General features: G+C 38.3%; 2 protein-coding genes across 2 annotated transcripts in view; one reads left to right on the forward strand and one right to left on the reverse strand.

Annotated features, from left to right (window-relative positions):
• Window positions 1-10698, reverse strand: part of syne1b (spectrin repeat containing, nuclear envelope 1b) — a 98438-nt gene extending 87740 nt beyond the window's left edge. Inside the window, exons 1-2 of the mRNA XM_042500233.1 lie at window positions 10580-10698; window positions 538-599 (exon numbers count right to left, since the gene is read on the reverse strand). Of these exons, the coding sequence (XP_042356167.1) occupies window positions 538-599; window positions 10580-10646 (129 nt within the window). The 5' untranslated portion in view covers window positions 10647-10698. The remainder of the gene's footprint in view (window positions 1-537; window positions 600-10579) is intronic.
• A 6970-nt stretch (window positions 10699-17668) lies between these two features.
• myct1b (myc target 1b) lies at window positions 17669-20362 on the forward strand. The gene is made up of 2 exons (XM_042500695.1): window positions 17669-17808; window positions 19180-20362. The coding sequence occupies exons 1-2, from the start codon at window positions 17754-17756 to the stop codon at window positions 19671-19673; spliced, it is 549 nt and encodes a 182-aa protein (XP_042356629.1). The 5' UTR covers window positions 17669-17753; the 3' UTR covers window positions 19674-20362.
• The last annotated feature ends 1 nt before the right edge of the window (window position 20363 follows it).

Here is a 20363-nt window from a genome sequence, read left to right on the forward strand (position 1 = left end):
GCAACAAGCAGCATGACCTTTATATGGTTCTCTCAGGAAAACACAACAATCATAGGTTTACTCTACAGAGGATGTGTTCCCTTCCTATCACTGGATCCAGCAATCTGTCACTGTAAACAAACCCGTTTCTACTTAACATGATTTTAAATGCTTAAGAACAAAGGTAAATGGTGTCATTATTTACAGTTAACTGGATAAATTAAATTATCTTGTGCAGTGTTATTAGTGGCTATTATTGCTGCATGGCGAAGCTCGTCTTGCAGTCGGCTCCCTCCACAGACGTGACGGCTCTGTAGCCTGAAATACCATACACCAAAGAGAAGCTACACGATCATCATGACGAGCAATAAAACATCACGAGCCTCTCTGATGTAAAAGGTCAAACATAGCACAGCCTCCAACTTACTTGTGATGTAACTGCTTTGACAATTTGTTTAGCATGAGCCTGATGAGCTTGTAAAATCCTGCAGTCTTAAGCCAAGTGATTTATGACAGCCATGTAGGCAGCGGAGAGTGTGGCTGGAAATTCACACTTACCTTTGCTAAATGAGAGTTGATCCATTTTGTGAAGGTTCTCTTCTGCACCGCCTCTTGCTCATCTGAAAATTAAAGGCACAGAGGGCACGTCAATGCATGGAAGACGCCACATGCCGTTGACAGTTGACTGTTAAAACCCCGTACTTGAGACTAAAGGAGCTGTTGATATTTTTAGAGGACATACAACCAAGTGGGGAGAATACACACAGCAGGACTTGATGATCAGAGATTACAGATTTGTTCTTACAGAGACGCGGCAGTTAATTGATTCTAGATATGGCTGGGTTTATAGCAACCGCAGAAATATAAAACACATGAAATATTAATTCCTAACTATAACTTTAGTCAGTTATAGCGCTTGTAGAACTCCTGCAACCAGAATCATACTTTATCCAGCCTCATGCGAGGATGTCGAGTAACATTTCAGCAGCCCTGCACCAAACATGTTACAAACTATGAATCTGCGATGTGAATAACACATGCTTGCCAGTGCTAGCATAATCAATGCTCCTGAGAAGTGCTCTTAAAAGGAGGTCATACAAGGAGATTAGAGAATGAACGTAGATGGAATTTCTACAAACATATCTTGCAAGCCCCCTCTGTGCTCAGTAATGACATGCGTGATTGTTTAGGTCACCCCCAGCCTCTTTTGTAGTCTATTAATATATTCAGTCCCGAAGCTTCATGCATTATGCAGCATGTATACCAGTACAACTGATTTCTTTGGTGCTGCTGTTGCGTCGAGGACTGATTTGTGACTCCCTGTCACGCCGGTAGACTTGTGCTGCACACTGCACAGAGTGGCCATTTTTAAACATCCACCCTTAGAGATATAGACAGTGGTCACGTGTGTAAGGAAGCAATGCGTACACTATACAGGGAGCAAAGACATTGAGTTAACCCACAGGCAAATGCTTCATCACTGATGCACAGGGGATGCCCACTGAAGCATAGCACACATAAACACGCACACACACTGCACATATACAGCTGTGTTTGTGCAGCATGACACAGTAAATAGTAGCAAGCAGGGATTCACCAAACCATTAGCATCTGTTATTTCTCCGGTAATATCCCAGATTAGCTACATATGTGCACACAGATGAGACATGAAGGCTGCTGCCCTACTTACCACGTAGATACTGAAAAAATCCAGTCACCAGATTTAGAGAAGTCTTTCTGACAGATACATCCTTATAGTGAGCCATTCTACACCCCACTCTCGGGCTCTCCTCCTTTGCCTCTCATGAGTTCTGGGGTACATATATATGTGTGTGTGCGAAAATAAGCTCCACAGTGGAAAAAACTGGCACAAAAACACACTGCTGCTGTCCTTTCCCTTTTCTCTCCAGCAGGAAGCAAAACAGATCTGGCTGCCTGGTTTCCCCAGTGAAAGCTAAAGAGCTGCTGGAGGCTGTGATAAAAACGTCCCCTCCTCCCTGACACTCTCACACACAGACACACTGACACACACACAAACAGGCACACATGCACAGATGGCCGAGGAGAGGGCTCTAACGGATAGGGTCATTTACAATCCCATCCTTCCATCTTCCCGTGTTTTTCCCATCCAGAGGAGCCATGCCTGTGAGGATGTGCACAGCCCCCGCTGCACTGCCTCGCTGTATCATCATACCGTCTGAGGCTGGAGAAAGATCAGCTAGAAGCATGGCTCAACCAATCAGCAAGTGGGAGGCGGTGATGTCACAGCATTGGTTGCATTATCCTGATTTATGCGTGCCTGTATGTGTTTGTATGTGTTTGCCTTTAAGATCTGTCTAATCTTCTTTGAGACTTACACAAAGCATTACAAATATTCAAAGGAATGATGAAATAAGTGTCAAAAAAATTAACATTCACATAAAAAAACACTTATTGTAGCTGTAAAATTAAATGAAATCCCCATAGACCTATTGATTAAATGGACCAGAACAAAATTAAAAGACTGCCACACAAAGCTCACCATGGTGCAACAAATCTTAATAATTAATGCAGAGGCTGGTGAATGACATCCACCACCTGCTCTCTCTCCCTCAGTGTCAATGCTATTGTGACGACACAGCAGACACACCCACCCCGGGATTCCCACTGCACACACAGTATCATGTAAAAGCTCTAAAGCATATCCATTTTTGTCCTGTAAGACCAAACAGAACCACTTCATCTTTAACCAGTCTGTTTTTCTATTGAACCACTACTCCACTTTTCTGAATATAACACACAATAGTGAATAAGTGCGGTACTTGATATCTTATCATCTCCTGCAGAAAAATCCCTTCTTTCTTTCAAGACCACCGGCATACTGAAAGCTTCTCTGATATACTAAAAATAGGCCGCAGCTTGTGATTCTATTATTACTGCTCTATAGAAGGCCAGTGGAACTGGCCCAGAAAAGCTTTTTGGTGAAAATGGATTTTTTTTCCTCCCTTTTACATCAAAACAACGAAAGGTTAAAAGTGGCACCATTTAAATGATGTTGACAGCTGCGTACACTGAAAACAATGAGCTTTTAGAGATACTACAATTAATGCATGCGGTCGTTTATGAGTTCCAAACAAAAGAGGGATAAAATAAAATGTTAACCGTGTAATTAATTTTAATAAACCACTTCATATTAGAGAACTCTTTTTTCCCCCTTTCACTCCCAACCACCCGGAGAAAACACATTTTTAGTGTTTTTGTAATATACTCTGCAATAAATTGCACCTGCATTATTTTTATGATGGGGGTCCTCTTTGTAAATGACCACAAAGGGTAAAAAAACACCATATTCATGGAAATTTTTATTTTACTTTCATGGTAATAGTCCTCAAAATGGTGCTGATATCCCACAAGCAGACCAGTATGTGGTAATAGGTTTTTATAAAAAGGTTTGTTTTGCATCTCTGCTAAGAACAGCAAGTCAAAACCTTTTCACTAAAGCTTTTACTTTTGTTATTCTAAAACGCCTCATGCCAGATAGGTCCAACCCAGGAAAAATACCCTGTGGCGAAAGGAAGTCGTGTGTTTTTGTTTCCACCAGAGGTAACTTGGGCTAGAGATATTTTGATATTTTTATTTGAGATATTTTTATTGTAAGTGCCAACACCTGTATTTTCATCTTGATATGGAACAATACATTTTTTCATGCCTTACTTTGAGATATAGAAACCTATTTTTCTAAAAAGCTAAGTTTTCACCTAACAAATTTAGCCAAAGTCATCTAAACACACGTAGCCATACTAAAACTTAAAAACTAATTCTTGATCTTTGAAGAAACTGTTTGAAGGTCTGTCTTTTTTTTCTTCTAGAAAGGCAAGAAAGGTCCACAAGGAGGTACTGAAAGCTTCAGAGACAACTTAGTTGGGCCTGGAGATTGTTGGGGGGCAAACTGAGATCTATCAGATTAAAAAATAAATAAAGATTACCAATGTGACAAACCATTAAATGCCTGTGGACACTTTTTGACAGGCCTACTCCAGGGATGCTTTGTTTGCGGGGCCCCTCCTGCAAAATGACAAGGGGCCAGCAGCCAAAGACGCCCTCATTAATTTTTTAAACGGGTAGCAGGATGGGGTCACTGAAAATTTTGGTGTTGCACATCAAAAAAAGCCATGACTCAATGTCAGGAATTCGAATTCTGTTATGATTTCGAAGGAGATGGGCTTCTTAGTTTATTATTTTATAGTAAATTTGATTGATTATCTAATCTGCATAGACAGACACAAGTACAGTTAACGTTTTGTGTTTCACAACAATCCTCTTTCAGTGTTTTATGTATCTATACATAGGTTTGGCATTTCATTGTTTTTCAAATAGGCTTGTTGTTCTTAGAAAGACAAATATAGAGCTTCATTTTGAAAGAGTGCATATTGATTGTAAGGAACAAAACATTTACTGGGAGCAAGCCTTCTCAAGTTTAGGGAAGATGGGTAGGTACCTATAGAACCCATTTTCATTCAGCTACCTTAAAAGAGAGTTTAAGGGACCCCTTTGAGAATGGCCATACTCCCTCAAAAGCATTATTTCCACTTCTAGACAAGCTATGCTGACACAGATGGTACAAATGAGGCATCTGTGGACAGCTGCCTTCCCGCAGACGAGATTCTCTTCATACAACAGTTAAGAGTAGAATAACAAATTGGAGCATGCGCAGTCATTGTGCTTGCTTTGCATATAGTCTAGGTGGTCACAAACAAATGCACGCAGACCCTAGCAGAGACATGGCTTAATGACAACATTTATGTCGTGGACCACAGTGGAGCCTGGTGGACATGCAGATGTGGAAACTATGAATTGGCCCTTAGATTGTTTAGTCTTACAATATACCAATACCTCTGTGCTAGCTTCAAAGCTCAGTGCTCTACAGACAATAATCTCAGCCTCCAATTTTTTTCATCACAGTTGGCCAATGGGGTGGCCAGCAATTGTACTAGGTCTTTGGAGACTCCATTGTCAGCAGCCAGTTCATAAACAAACATTAATAATTATCATTACTAATGTTACTCAGCACGTCCAGGTACTTTATTTTATGCACTCTGGCACCTTCTTTACCTTCAAAGTAAAAAAAAAAATACAGTGTCAATCAATTTCTCTTCATTATGAACTAGAAAATGGTTGGCTGGCCACCCGGCACCCTGTTGTGGGCCAGATTTGGCCTGCGGGCCGTAAATTGAGCATCCCTGGTCCACGCTGTGCTACAGAAACAAAAGTATTGAGAATCAATACCCAGCCCTAAAAAAAAGAGAAAAAGACCACGACTTGAAAATTTTCTGATATTTCGCTTCCTCAGTTTCAAATCTAATTATAGCTGTTAAGAATCGGTCCTGAGTTTCAGTCTCAGACAGTTTGAGTAATAAGAAGTACATACGTATGCAGGTCAGGTCTGGATATACTAACTCTGACAAGCATGAAATCCTTGTGTAAAACACCTCCCCCATCACTGAGTCATTATGTCTTAGTCAACTGATTTAATTAAGCCTGATGTAGTACTAGTAGCTAAGTGGCAATTAAAAGTGGATATCGCTCCGGCAGCCAACACCACACAGAGCATCAAACCACTAAAGCATCTGCCATCCACATGAGTAATGGAGTACTTAAGGTGATCTTAGGACAGATGATACCTTTGGCAATACTGTACTGTAGGTGCTTGGCTTCACTTGCCCGTGTTGGTCACCTGGGAGCACTGTAAAAGCCCACTCACTCTGTTGTTGTTCCATTTAGTCGAGAGCAGTCTTACTTTAGCTCCGACAGACCAACAACAACCAGGCAGGGCAAGAAATGATTATAGCTGTCCGATGTGTGATGCTTGACACTGTGGATTTACTTATGGATGTTTTCTTGGTCTTCAACCAAACAACATGACAATACTGTAATGTAATATTCAGAAAACAAAGATAACAAATAAGGAATAAATAGAAGACATGGTTTGTTTTCTGCAATGATTAATATTCAAATCAGTCTGAAGCAGCTTGGCTTTATGTGGAGTGGAAATGAGGCTTTCTGTGTTCATGAGATCATATCAGTGTGATGGCTGTCTGTCCCTGGCAGCTGCTCCTGACACTGTAGAGTGGAAGCACCTCTCACTGCTGACAACACGTCTTTCTTTCACTTGCTTTTACTCCAACCATGATGTAACTACTCCACCCCCTTGGAGAACACACATTTTTAATAATGGGTGTACTCCACTACAGTGTTTTTTAGCTTGTGACCTTTAAAAACAAACTGGCAATCTTGTGTTACTGGCTGCATGTGCAGAGTAGGGAGGCGTTTTGGTAGATTGACAGAAAATTAACAGGCAGCTTTTTTGATCACTGATTCATCGTTAAAAAGCCAAACATTTACTGGTTCCAGCTTCTCAATTGTGAGGATTCCCTGTGTCTCATTTTAAACTGAATATCTTTGAGTTTTGGACTGTTGGTCAAGAGAAACAAAACATTTGAAGGTGTCGCCTTGGATATGCAACACCAGTAATGGACGTTATATCACTATTATTTTAAATTCTGCAAACTCATTATTTTCATCTATTTATCTGACAGTTAATTTTCAATTAAAGGTCTAGTGATTAAAATTTAGTGGCATCTCGTGGTGTGGTTGCAAAACTGAAACTTTTCCCATGTGCCCATCATGCTGGAGAGCTATGTCGGCCCTGTCTTGAGTCAGTGTTTGATATGTCCGTTGATATGAAAGTTCTCATAGCAGACTCTGTGTATGAGGGCCCACTCCATATGAAGACACCTTTCACACATATAAGAAGAGCAAATTGGCATGATTTCTTTGAAAATATATAAATGGCCCATTCTAAGGCAACAAAAATGCAATGATTCTTATTGTGAGACCGTTATAAAATAATAATAACATAGTTAGCAATACTACATACCATTTCTGATAATAAATGCCTCTAAATCCTGCATACTGGAACTTTAATCAATTTGTTTTTTTTTGGTTGGTCCATAAAATGTCAGAAAATGGCAAAAAATGACAATCTGTGTCTTCCAAAGCCAGAGATGATGTCCTCATATGTCTTGTTTTGTCCACAATTGTCACAGTCTGCTACTGTGACAATAAAACAATATCATACAATATCTTACAAAAATGATTATTAATGTGTACTGTCCCTGTCATCTTTAACAATATAAAGCAAAATATAGACACTTAAGAAGCTTAAATAGACAAGAATTTTTACTCTTTTTGTTATGAAAAATTACTAAAAAGTTGAATTTATTATCAAATAGTTGGTGATTAATTTAATAGTTGACAACTAATCAATATATGAAGTAGTTGTTGCAGCTCTAATGTTTTTTCCTCACATTTTGCGTCACTTGATAACTTATCGCAGGAAACATAGAAACTAAATATTACATGACATTTCACATCCTGTTACTGGAAATCGAAGAAAAACCTGAAAAAGTAATTGTGAAAAAAAAATAAAAAATTACATCAATAGGCTTCCTGCTTTCGGTATGTGATCAGGGAGGGGCCCTTCACCACACAACAAGACGTCACTGCAAACCCTCCACCAGCTGTGTGTCTTCATATCCTGTTTGACACATAGTCTCAACTAGAATGAAATCCACAAAAAAAAACCCCAGACAACCACGCTTGTCATGCACAGTCCACCAGGCACTGAGCACACATTAGAGGTACCCTGAGGGCATATAAGGCCATAAGGTGTTGCTACACTGTTGTCTCGTGGTGCTGAAATCAAACATACCACTATAACATTATGAAAGCAATAAGCTGAAGCAAAGAGTTTCCTTAAGATTGGTTGTTATGACATTCTTGTCAAATTTGTTTTAGACTACTATAATCAGCACTAGCTAGATGTCTTCACAAGACTACAGATTTGCTGGTGTCAATAATTCATCCACCCAGATGGACTGTTGCTCAAGTCGAAGTGAGCTTGCAGGAACCCCTCCCTGCAGGACGCCTTTAATGACAGGAAGCTGCATTTGATTACTACAGAAAAAGCCCAGGCTACCTTGTTGCCTGCCATCCTCCGAGCACCTAAAACCACGGGCACAATAACCTCTTCCAGATGCGACCTGACACCAAATTCCACTTCCTGTCATGAAACACGCAACAGTGACTGGCACTTTGCCTTGCAGAAAATGAGATCTGTGCACTGTTCAGGTGAATTTGATTTAGTAGTTATTACATCTCAGCTTTCCTCTCATTATCTTAAAAATGTGTATTGAATTCTGATTATAGTTGAGGTTTGTTTGTCACTTTAGAGGGATGGAAAACGAGAACTGTAAAAGTGAGTGACCTAAATGTTTTAAAGCTTTGATCGACTTTAAAATCAGTATTCCACTGCTCTGTTATTTTTAAATATGGTTATGCATTACCCCAGAGAGCTCATAAGTTAAGAGAAAGTTACCCAACATTATTCATTATGCATCAGAGTTAAATGCTGTTATTCTCAACTAACATCAGTCACTAGCAGTCCGGCAACTGGGACAGTTTGACCATATGTGACAGACTTAAAGATGCGCAAGATGTCAAAAAAATCAAATGTCTGGAATTGTTAGTTTTCTAAGATGACACCCAATAGTCGAGTGCCAGATACACCAAAGCAAACCCGAGCTCTGCAATCACCTGACCCTCTGTCGAGGCTTTGAATAATCACAACCAGTATTTCTCATAGAAGCTTCCACACCCTAAAACTGGTATTCGGGACTGCCCTAAAGAACAGTTTTCTGTGGATAGCCACTAAATTGTCTGATCCACTGGAATTATCTGCCTCTGAGCTTATCAATTAAAGATCCAGGTATTTTCTTTTAAATGTTATGCACTGCAGCATCAAACAACAAGAGGGAGTCAAGCAGAGCGAAAGAAATGGTCCAAAGTGTGGTTTCATTTCACAAAGAAAGTGCTCATGGTAGTGGTTCAATCTCCAGCTCCTCCAGCCTGCATGTCAAAGATACTGAGCCCCGAATTCCTAATGATGGCTGTGCCGTCATTAGTGCTCCGATGACTCGAAAGAAGACACAAGTCCACAAGTCCATTTACCATGCATTCGAAAACATAAACTTGGAGAGACTTAGACATGCTTCAGTTCACTTTTAGGAACCTTATATAATCCTTTAGAGTCATTATAAGCAAAATGTGTGAACAAAAATTAACAACACCGCAATGGCAGGTGCTCTTCTGTAATTACACACTGCACCGTTATTAAGAATTAAGAATACCTGCTAATACCAAATGAATGTCAATAGCTGTGCAGAGCACAGGAAACCATGCCTCTGTAGAGCAGGAACTGGGCACCACTGGCACAACCACAGACAATTGTTTCATAACAGTCGCTATGGTAACAAGCCATAACGTGTGAAATTTCTTGGTATACTCTGCGTCCAGAAATACATCTGAACTGAGTGGAAGCAGATGCCAGAATCGAACAGACTCGTGTAGTGATGGTAGTGGCCTAATGCCCTTGTAACAGCAGGGGGACACCAACAAAAAGAGACTCCCGCTATCGATCTATTCTCTTACCAAGGGCAGAAAGGGTGTCAGGTTTTAGTCTTGTTTAGTGCATTGTCTGTGCATTCATGAAGCCACTGTTATTGTGACTCAGTATCCCATGTCAAGAGTCAGAGCAGATTAAATGTTCCTAGTGATCGCTGGCTTGTCTCAAAGAGAAAGAATAAAATTAGGAAGCTAATTTTTAACCCAAGACTATGATAAAAGTATCTAATTTTCTAAGAAGTCACCAAAAGGACAAAATTATTGCAAATCTCTTCAAAAAATGTGACCAAAAGTTCCTTTTACTGGTGACAAGATCACTTGATGCTACTTGGATAATGACATGGTTTGAAAAAACATGCCTCTATGCAACAAATGTAGCTTTCTAATCTCTACAGAAAATCAGATTTAAAGATGAGAGGACAAACTGTGGCGACATCAGGAGTTTCACAACATTAACTGAATGAAAGAAATCATGTTTCTCTATATAACGTCTTAATTACCCTTTATAGACCGGCAAACAATGTAGCATGTCTTTTTGTTGTTTGACCACAAGATACCACAAGAATGAAAATTAATTTTCCAAATAAGATTATGTGCTCCTGGAAAACATAAATCTGGTGCAGAAGAGACCATGTGGACATTAAATCAGATTACTTAAATAAATAAAATGTCTGCTTTCAAAGGCTAGACATGCTCCATGACAGGACAGTTACAAGAACTTTTTAAGTACTAAATTTTATACTTAACACTGCATTTTTAGCGCATTTTATAACTCTAAAAATCTTTGCCAACAATGCAGTATGCGGAGAGACAAGAAAAATGAGGCACAGGGATAATTATAATCCTAGTAAGCACTAAGAGAAATAGATTAATTTTAATAACACATTTTCTAACTGTTCGCCTAAACGCTCCTATGTGAGTAAATGGGTGTGTGGGTGTGTGTGAGCATGTGTGTGTGAGCATCCTGCCTTGCAGAAGCTGGCAAACTTCACACGGGCACTCGGCCCAGTCATTGAATCAGCACAATGTTACTGTGCAGCAGCGCAGGAGGAGAGTGTTTTGTCCGAAAGCCGGCTGAACCATAAAGAATGACACTTACCCTGCAGCTTTTGCATCACATTTGCGATGTCCACAGACGTTCGACCGAGGTGCCTTGGAGAGGCCATGTCGTCTCGCCGCAGCTGTATGACAAGGTGGGTCACTGATGCTGACGGCAAAAGATCCTTCACAACTGTCCTGAATGGGACATCCCCTCCGCCCCTCCCTCCCTGACTCTCTCTCTCTCTCTCTCTCTTTCTAATTTCTCTGCAGGACCAGGTCCAATTGATTCTCAGGTTTCATGCAGCGACAAGCAGGTTTACTGTCCAATAGAAGAACCTCTTCCATTCATTGCCTGCAACAGAGAAGTAAGAGGGTTTCAACTAAGGCAACACAAATTGTCAAGCAGTGATTGTACAACACTGTTGCTCTTTGCTGCTTAACCAACAGTATCAAGCGTTTATCTGCTAATTTTTGGGCCCAATTAAACTGTGAAACTTCTTTTCTTGTGCATGAGTACATGTTGAATGCCTATATTAACACCACCCCAGGGAACTCAGCTAATAGTTAGGCACACTCATATGTTTCTCACAGTTTACCAAAATCACAGAATTACCACCATCTGCTGTGACAATACTAATTAATGTTTTCATTATTTTATTCTAGTTTTATTGTTTGTGATATTGTACCTTATTTGGCAACAACTTGTTACTAACCTTAATATCATTTGCATATCCAACCTGGGTACATGTCTAAATCATTGCTTTTTTCCACATTTTTCACATATTAAGAATAACACTGATACATGATTGATTAAAGGACACTTAAGGCTAAATGTAGGTTCAACTATTTATATGATAGTTTGACTTTTTCCTATTTACTCAATAGCTGGTATAAGTAGAAAAATCTGTCCGAGGAACAGGTAATCTTTGTAATTTTTGTAAAATGCTTTGCAAAAAAAGTGCTTGAAATTCTTTTTTTCTTAATGATTGTTAATGATATTTGTGACACCTGTGCTTTTCTCTGACTGTATGACAAATTATCTGTTGTGAAAAAAATTCTATCAATGTAATGTATGATTTTAAAAGCTACAAAGTGCAGTGAAACAGGCTAATCAAACTTTTTATGACTTTACATTATCACGTTCCAATCAATTAATTGCTTACATTTAAGATTTAAGATTACTATAATTGTCCCTGGGGAAATTTGTCTTGCCACATAAAAATACATATCATGCAAAAAAAGACATAAAGTGCACAGACAGTGCAGACATAAAGTGCATTCAAACACATTACACTACACATTACACTTTACACTCTCCATTTGTCCTGAGTTTAAGAAATTCACTGATAGAGGGAAGAAAAGGGGTTTGGTGATTATTCGGGTATCTCCTCCTGCATTTAATTTGATCACTATAGTATGTACCAGATGGGAGCACCTCATATTTTCGAAAACAGGTCATTGACTGCAACTCATATCACATACAAGATATGAGTCATTAGTTCTCAAAAAGTGCCGCCAAGAAATGGACAGGAAGTAACAGCTATAAATAAAGATATACAGCTGCACAAAGATGATAAGGATAAGCACTCTTTACCACAAAGACAGAATTTACAGCCAAATAAAGGGACTTTTCTTTATTTATCAGAGGAGAGGTTGGCAAGTGTAAAAATTGTGAAATTTGAAATTTTTACTGTTTTTCCACCTGATGATGTCATTTTGAACATATTTGGCATATGGAGAAAATAGACCTACATGCCATTTCCACTATAGGTGCACTGTCACAGTCAATGTTGCTGCTAATCATTGACATATCCTAGGCTGTTATAATAGAAATAGTAGGCCCTAATAATAATAATAATAATAATAATAACAATCTACTAAGCATGCAGTATATTGGAAATAATTATTCTCTTTGCATCTAAAAAATAGCGGCATAATGACAAAAACATGGCATTTAAAGGGTTAATATCCTGAAAATTTATGGATATTTGATATCTATGATTAAACTTGATTTTGAAAAGTGCATTTTGAGCAATACAGGTCTGTGTAATATCAAAGCAGGCCCCCAGGGTTAAAGTTGTACGTCCCTTCCCTTAGCCAAAATTATATATATATATATATATATATATGTGTGTGTGTGTGTGTGTGTGTGTGTGTGTGTGTATATATATATATATATATATATATAATTCCCTCCCCAGTGTTAAAAAATGTAACATGCCTCCCCTGTTTTGCACCACTACTCCTCCAACATAAATAGCTAACAATCCCTAAGTGTACAACAACCATATTATATATAAGTAAAATGGTTAAAGAACGACATGGCTGTTTAAAAATATGTTTAAAATAAACACTGAAACTGTTATTCTTCTTGGCAAGCAAACTTAGCTCTTTATGAAGAAACAAAAAGGAAGTTAAATTGTCGAGTGAAAATGTAAACAAATCAGCCCAAATAAGTTAGCTAGCTAAGCACAACTGTTAGCAATTAAAGGTTACATTTACACCTGTTGCGCACATATTAAGTTATCATTGTTTAACACTTATAAGAATGAATGAAACATGTTTAGTTACCTGTATAGTTACTTGAATTATGTTTTGCCGCTAAGTTAAGACGACAGGAAGTTACTAAAACACCACAAACGCAACGCTTTGAACTCAATAAAAGCGAAAAAAAAGTAGCAGAAATAGGGACCCTAACAACAAACAAGCAATTACAACACTATCGATGAAATCTGAAATTGCGTGCCACATGTCATCTTACCACACTGAGGGCTGCGCAGCATCAACTTTACAGAGGAAGTGTCTGTGTGTTGCCTTGTTGCCAGTGGTAACGCTGAAAATGAAACATGGTGGCGTAAAGTGAAGTTTGTAACCGCAAGAAGGAGAAGCAGGGAGGCGATACACGCTGCTGCTGCTGGCAGCAAACTGCACACAGACCGGGGAGGAGGGGTCTGAAGTGTGTGGTCTAGTTCCTGTCTGTCCTCCTAATTTTTAGGGACAAAAGGGGTCATTCTTTGGGTAACCGGAGGAATTCCGGGTATCCCCCTGTCTGTCTCAGGGGTTTGTTTATGGCACTTCATGGTTAGTTTTACGGTGACCTTTTCACACACAGTGTGTAGTAGTTTGTGTGAATGGACTGAATGGATGGATCACAGGATGCTGTAGATGTTGACAGAATAATATATATAATATAATATAATATATAATATAATATAATATAATATAATATAATATAATATAATTTCTATTTTATATTCTTTTGTCTTATTTTATGATGGGGATGGTATTTTATTTATCAGAGGAGGGGTGGCTGGGATGTGATTTTATATATGTGTATATATATATATATATATATATAAAGGCCTATTTATTTATATCTTCACTCAAAGCTGCAGATGACATGCAGGTCATTGACTGGCCACTTTGAGTTTACAGTGACCTTTTCACACAGTGTGTAATAGTGTGTAATAATGGATGGATGGATTACAGGGTGCTGTAGATGTTAATCTTTTTAATATTCTATTGTCTTATTTTATGTTAGGGACTGTACTTTATCTGTCAAAGACAGGGCATGGCAGGTGTGCGACTTTATTTATTTATTTATTTATTTACATCTTGACCCAAGGCTGTAACCTCAGAGGCTAAGAAATGAAGCCTTGAGTCTGGCATTTTGGCCGTCGCCATCTTTGCTGTTTTAGAGCCAAAGATGACCACCTGATGCCCAGACTGTAAAAACTCAAGTGGTCCCGCCCTTAAATATGCTTTGATAACAATGACTTAAAAGAAAACATTTACCCCCTTTACAGTTGTCATGAATGTTAAGATTAGCTATAGAGACCCAAACTTTTTGTTTGGTAACATGTTTTAAACATGTTTATTTCTGTTGCAAAGTTTGGTATTTTAACATGGGAGTCTATGGGACTGTGAACTCAAAATGGCCAGTCGATGAACTGCAGTTCCTCTGCACTGGCTTCATTTCTTAGCCTCCGAGGTTACAGCTTTAAGTCAAGATATTAATAAATAAATAAATAAATAAATAAATAAATAAATAAATGAATTCACAGACCAGCCACCCCCTCCTCTGATAAATAAAGCACAGTCCCCAATCCAACAGATTCTTTTTTTGCATTTGTGTGATTTTCTTTTCATACATTTTGTTGCATTGTCTGATGGAGTCTTAATATTACAAAATCTATTGCCAACGACTGCTTCACTGTAATTTTTGTGCATAACAAATGAAAAACTTTGAGCTTTGGGTTGTCAGGTTTTGGGAAATTCTCCCGCAGTATGATTGCACACTAGTTGTTAAGCCAGCAGTCAGTTTTCAGCAAAAGGTCACAAGGTTAATCACTGTTTCTAGTAAGCCAAAAAGAAAATAATTCTGAGTTTTTTCTCAAATTTCTTAAATTTTGCATATGAAATCCATAAGATCCATAACCATAACTGCATGGTTGTGTTCAGCAAATAAAGAAATAGTAAAATGCAAACCAAAGCAAACTCTGCCCTCTGCTGGCTCAGAGACCACTTGTTGGACATATCTGAGCAGCATAAAATTGTTATATTGAGGAAAAGCATGAATTTAGTGTGAACAGCGAAACTTACTCCAGTACTGAATTTGGCAGGTAACTGCAAGGAGTTAGTTTGTACTCTGCCAGCTGGTGTCTCTTGCTTATTAGTCAAAATTGTGTGATGAGTTTAAAAAAAAAACCACACATAATGTGCCAAAAGGCACCGTACTGAATATGTTTAAAGTTATGTAAAACTAAGTTTTACTGTAAACCATACTTCCTTGCTGCTTTCAAACAAAACTTAGTTTGTCACAACTGGTTTGTATAATGATGGACTTAGACGCAAACAGTCCAGGCAAAAATGATGATTTTCACTAAATTATTGGAGAAATCAGCTTACAGACAGATTCTAGCAGACGGACAGATATGCAGGTACAGGCAGCCATACAACAGAGGCAAAAGTTATGCAAAAACTAGCAAAACAAAGTGCAAAATGTACAAGAAAATTCCCTGAAAATTAGAAAATAAAATCAAAGAAATATAAAGTAAAAGAAAAAAAATATAAGGAAATCACCACCCAAAAGTGCTTAATAAATAATATTTCTGTTAAATAATTTCAAAAAATCTATTATGAAGACAAATATATCAGGTTGTTGGGTTTTTTTTTTAAATTTTCCCTCATTTCTTTAAAGATAATTTTCCAAAAACAATTTCTTGCAGTTTGCGGGACAGCTCTTGCTATGTTCTTCATAGCCTTTTTTCTTGTGTTTTCACAAGAAATCAAACCAATTTGTTCAGATTTCAAAGGTTTAAATACTTGTGTACGTGTCACAGAGCAAGAAAAGTGATGTGGATCCAGGTTTCAAAGGGTTAAAGAAGTGGAAATTACCCTGCATAAGTTTGACTGGTCTGATTAGGGGAAACAGGAAGCAGGTGGGCGGGGAAGGTCTGTTAACTTCAGGGTTAATGAGGGAAAAATGGGATCGGGAGTGGAGATGACACTGGGGGAACAGAGGGTTACTGCAGGACAGGAGGGAGCGGATGGAGTCAGATATGACTGCAGCGGGCCAGGTGGAAAAATTAAAGTACATTTGGTGTACTCATAACTCATAATTTTAAATTAATGTAGGAAATAGTGACCTACTACTTCATAGTTAGAATCATATAATAAAACTGAAATGCAATCCTTACAAGTCTGCAGCTGAATTCAGATATTTCTTGAATGATTTGTCTGGTGATCCTCCAGTCTTTATGATACAGATCATGGTGACTGAGGGGGTAAAAGCTGCAGTTTCCCCCAAACGAATCGTCATTGTTAGTACTTTGGCGCCATCTGTAGGTGAAATTCCCACACATAAAACTCTAAAGCCCCTTGCTTAATGAAACAGTTCGAGAAAGGATTTGGGATTTAGAGTTTGTTAAACCATAGAAGAGTGCTAATGTCTAATAAAGGCATGACTTCAAAACAAACCCTCAAAAATATATAAATCTGTCCACCTGCAAAATTGGACTCAAATTTACACAAACTAACCAGGATGAAACTCTCAATGACCAGAAATACACACAAAAAGCCCATAAAGGAACTGCAAATAGTGACTACAGAGAGACACAAAACAACCACAAAGAAACACAAAAAGAGAGCAACACAAGCATAAAGAAACTCAAAATGTATACAAAGACACACAAAATATTCACAGAGACATAAAAAGACTACAAAGAGACACAAAATGACCACAAAGAAACATAAAATGACTTTAAAGAGACACAAAACAACCACAAGGAAACACAAAAAGACCTTAGAGAAACACAAAACATCCATAAAGAGACACATAAAGAGACAAATGTATACAAAGTGATGTAAAACATCCACAGAGACATAAAAAGACTACAAAGAGACACAAAACGACCACAGAAGAGACACAAAATAACTACAAAGAGACATTAAACAACCACAAAAAATTACGAAACTGTCACATACAAAGATTCCACAATAAGACACAGCCCCCCCAAAAAAGAAAGATGCATTAAAACTATAGAGTCGCAAAATATCAGTAAAAAAGGCAAAAGTTAACTCCTTTGTAGGAGAGGTGGTGGGGCCTGTTATTTGTCCCTGGGGGCCCATTTCGTCATGATACGCCTGTGGATGTACCTGATTACTGTATCAGCTGTTGAGCTGCATAATGTCAGCATGAGGACTCTGAGGGCAGGAGTGAAGTGGGAACGGAGCAACAATTGAAGGAAATCCCCACAGAAACTGGGAGCTTGATAGCCTGCACACTCTCCAGTGAATGGTTAAATTTTCAGTTTCGTTTATCCAGAACTTTGTCAAGACACTCGGAAAAACTGCCAAGCGTTTTCACGTCAGAAGATTGTAAAGTTTTACTGGTTCTAATGTATTTTATCTAATCTTACAGCCCTATCAAGAACTTGGTTAGAGCAAAAATGACAACACAAGAAACTAAGCCAATAAAGCCATTGTTGAAAGTATCGATCCCAAGGAAATGATGCAAAAGGAAACAACCCTGTTTCCCAGTGTTATGTCCCACACAGATAAGCAATGCACTTGCTAATTTTAAAGCCAGAAAGGGAAGGAAGCATGACAGCAAAGTTTCCGCCAGACCAAACACTGCAGAGGGGGAAAAAAGCAAAAAGCCTGTCTTGGAAAAAGCTTCATCCGTCTGCTTGGAGTCAGTGTGGAGTTTAACACCAACTTATGGTGGCACCATGGCTCATAATGAAACACATCCCCTTTTGGAGATACTAAAATCATTTAATACTGGTGAGTATGTTTGTATTTGTTTCTTAAAAATATCTAGGGACTGATTCCCAAAGCTACAGCTACATGTTTGCAATGTAAAAATGCAGATTAGTTTTGAAATCAATGTTTATTTTCATTGTCAGTTAATGTGTTGATTATTTTCTTTATTTAATCCATGACGTGTTTGGTTGGTAAATCAAGCTGGAATCAAGCTGATTAATGGCAATTAATTTCATAGTTGACATCAATAGACCAATTGGAGGAATTATTAGTGGAGAATGGGTAAAAGAAAGGATGACTTGCTGCATATCTTTTTATTGGTGACATATAAATAATAACTACAATAACTCTATTTCTATACCTCAATAGCAAGTCAGGTTAATGAAAGTGTTCTCAATGGGGAAGAAATAAAAGCAAAATTGCATGTAAAGATAGACAGTTTTTTTAATGTATGGGCCCCTGTAATTATCTGTTTGATTACCAAAATAATAAAGTGCTCAGAAAAAACATTGATAACTTAATTCACTTCATTGGTTAATTGTTGCATTAACCAACGAAGTTGTTAATGTTGTTCCATCTCTGTTTCTGTCTTTCTACTACTGAAACACAATCAAAACAGTAAATATGTTCCCTACATTTCAAAGAAGTTTTCAGAAAAAAAAGTCTTTTAAATCACAGCTTAAAATGTTTCTGTTTGATGTTTTTTATTATTAAATTACAGGGGTATTTATTAATCTGTCTTTGCATTCTAACATTTTTCTGTTTTTGTCAATTTTATTCCATTGAAGCTTATTTATTTGGTACAATTCTTTTAAAATCATATTTATGTCTTTATATAGTCTTATGTTTAGGTCTTATATAAAGCACCTTAAATTTACTTGTTGCATAAGGCGCATATAAACTTCCCATGAACAACTTTTCCTGAGAAGTCAGGAAACTTTCGCAATCGACATCCATGTGCAGTAGTGTACCGAATGACCTCATTTCAGGAAGAACGTGACAATCAAATGTAGAAAAAAAAAAGTGGAGTTATTTTCTTTCAGTTCAACACACTGCATAGACAGTGAACCCACATGCAGGTATGATGTAAGATTTTATATAACGTTGTTCCCAGTATAGCAGTCCGGCAATAGCAAATCAATAACAAAGAACAAAATTTCCTGAAAGAAATCTGGCACATATGAGATATTCAGCTGATGCAACTGCTCCTCTTCCATGCTAATAAGATTTTATTTCTAACTTGAAATGCAACTGACACGTCCATCACTGTCTGGGGAAATAATCTCTCCCATTTATAGAACAACAAAAGACATCCTGTTTTATTCTGCTAAGCATTTCCCAGAGTATTTCTTCTTTCCTGACACTTTGCATTGATTTTTTTCTCTTTTCCAGGCGATATGATTTTAGCCTTCTGTTTATCTATGCTTGTGGGCCTGCTGCTGGGTGCTCTGGTCTACGTTCTGTTGACGTGGGCATCAAGGCGCCAGGCCACCGCCAAGATCACCAGGCGCTCTAAGAAAAGATCCAACACTTCAAACGCAAACATGAGCAACCAGCTGGGCCTTTACAGGAGCACTTTTCTGAGCGTCTACAGACAGCCCTCTCTGGAGCCAGTGGGCCCTCTGGGGAGTAAGCCCGGCTTAGAGACTTCAACCTTTCGCCCTCTGCCCAAAAGGAGCAGGGCCGGCCTGGAGATGGGAGAGGACACGCTGGTCACGACTGAGGACACAGCAGCTTCAAACTCATCCGAATCAGCATCCCTCGTCCCAAATAAGAGACATTCCTTCTGGTTGGGGAACAATGGACTTAAAGGATTCCTCCCCTCACAGACTCCCCCCCCTGCATACGACAGCGTCATCCATGCCTTTGAAGAGACATGCACTTGAATCTGTCCACTTAAATACAAGAACTGGAAAAACACAACATGCTGGGATTACACAGGACTTTATGGCTCTTTGTTAGACCATTTCTGACACTTTTCAGTCTAAAGCAGCGTATTCTTAACTGAATAAGATGCTTCCATAGCCATCAAGTCTCAGCTCAGTATTATATTATGAGATCAGGGCTGCATCTAACCATTATTGATCACAGGGGGAGCTTGGTATTGGGTGGCATGCTTTTCATTCTCTGTCATATTTCTTTGGCATAATTTATGTTACAATATTCTCACCAAGAGGAAATTATGTGATTTGCAGTTACAGTCATGTTGTGCATTTGTGCCAACTAATAAAGTCACGACTTTAATACTGTCCTTCAAAAATATATAAATCTGTCCAACTGCAAAATTTTAATGACATTTACACAAACTAACCAAAGAACCAACTAAGCAAGGTTTCTCAGTGCCCAAGGGGAATTCTTCAAATATCTAGAAAATCCTAACACTGGAGTAAATGTAGCAAGCAAATGATTGCAGCTCTAATATACTTGTTTGTGACCACAATAGAACATCTCATGGCCCATGATAGAGTAAAGAGAATCTGGGTTTGGATTTTTCTCTGATCGTGCGAAGATGAGGGAAATACTGTGTGCTAGATAGTTCTGTTATCTAAAATCACAATAAAGATTTAATGATGAAT

This window comes from Plectropomus leopardus, chromosome 14 (assembly GCF_008729295.1).
Source record: "Plectropomus leopardus isolate mb chromosome 14, YSFRI_Pleo_2.0, whole genome shotgun sequence".
Classification (NCBI taxonomy): Eukaryota; Metazoa; Chordata; class Actinopteri; order Perciformes; family Serranidae; genus Plectropomus; species Plectropomus leopardus.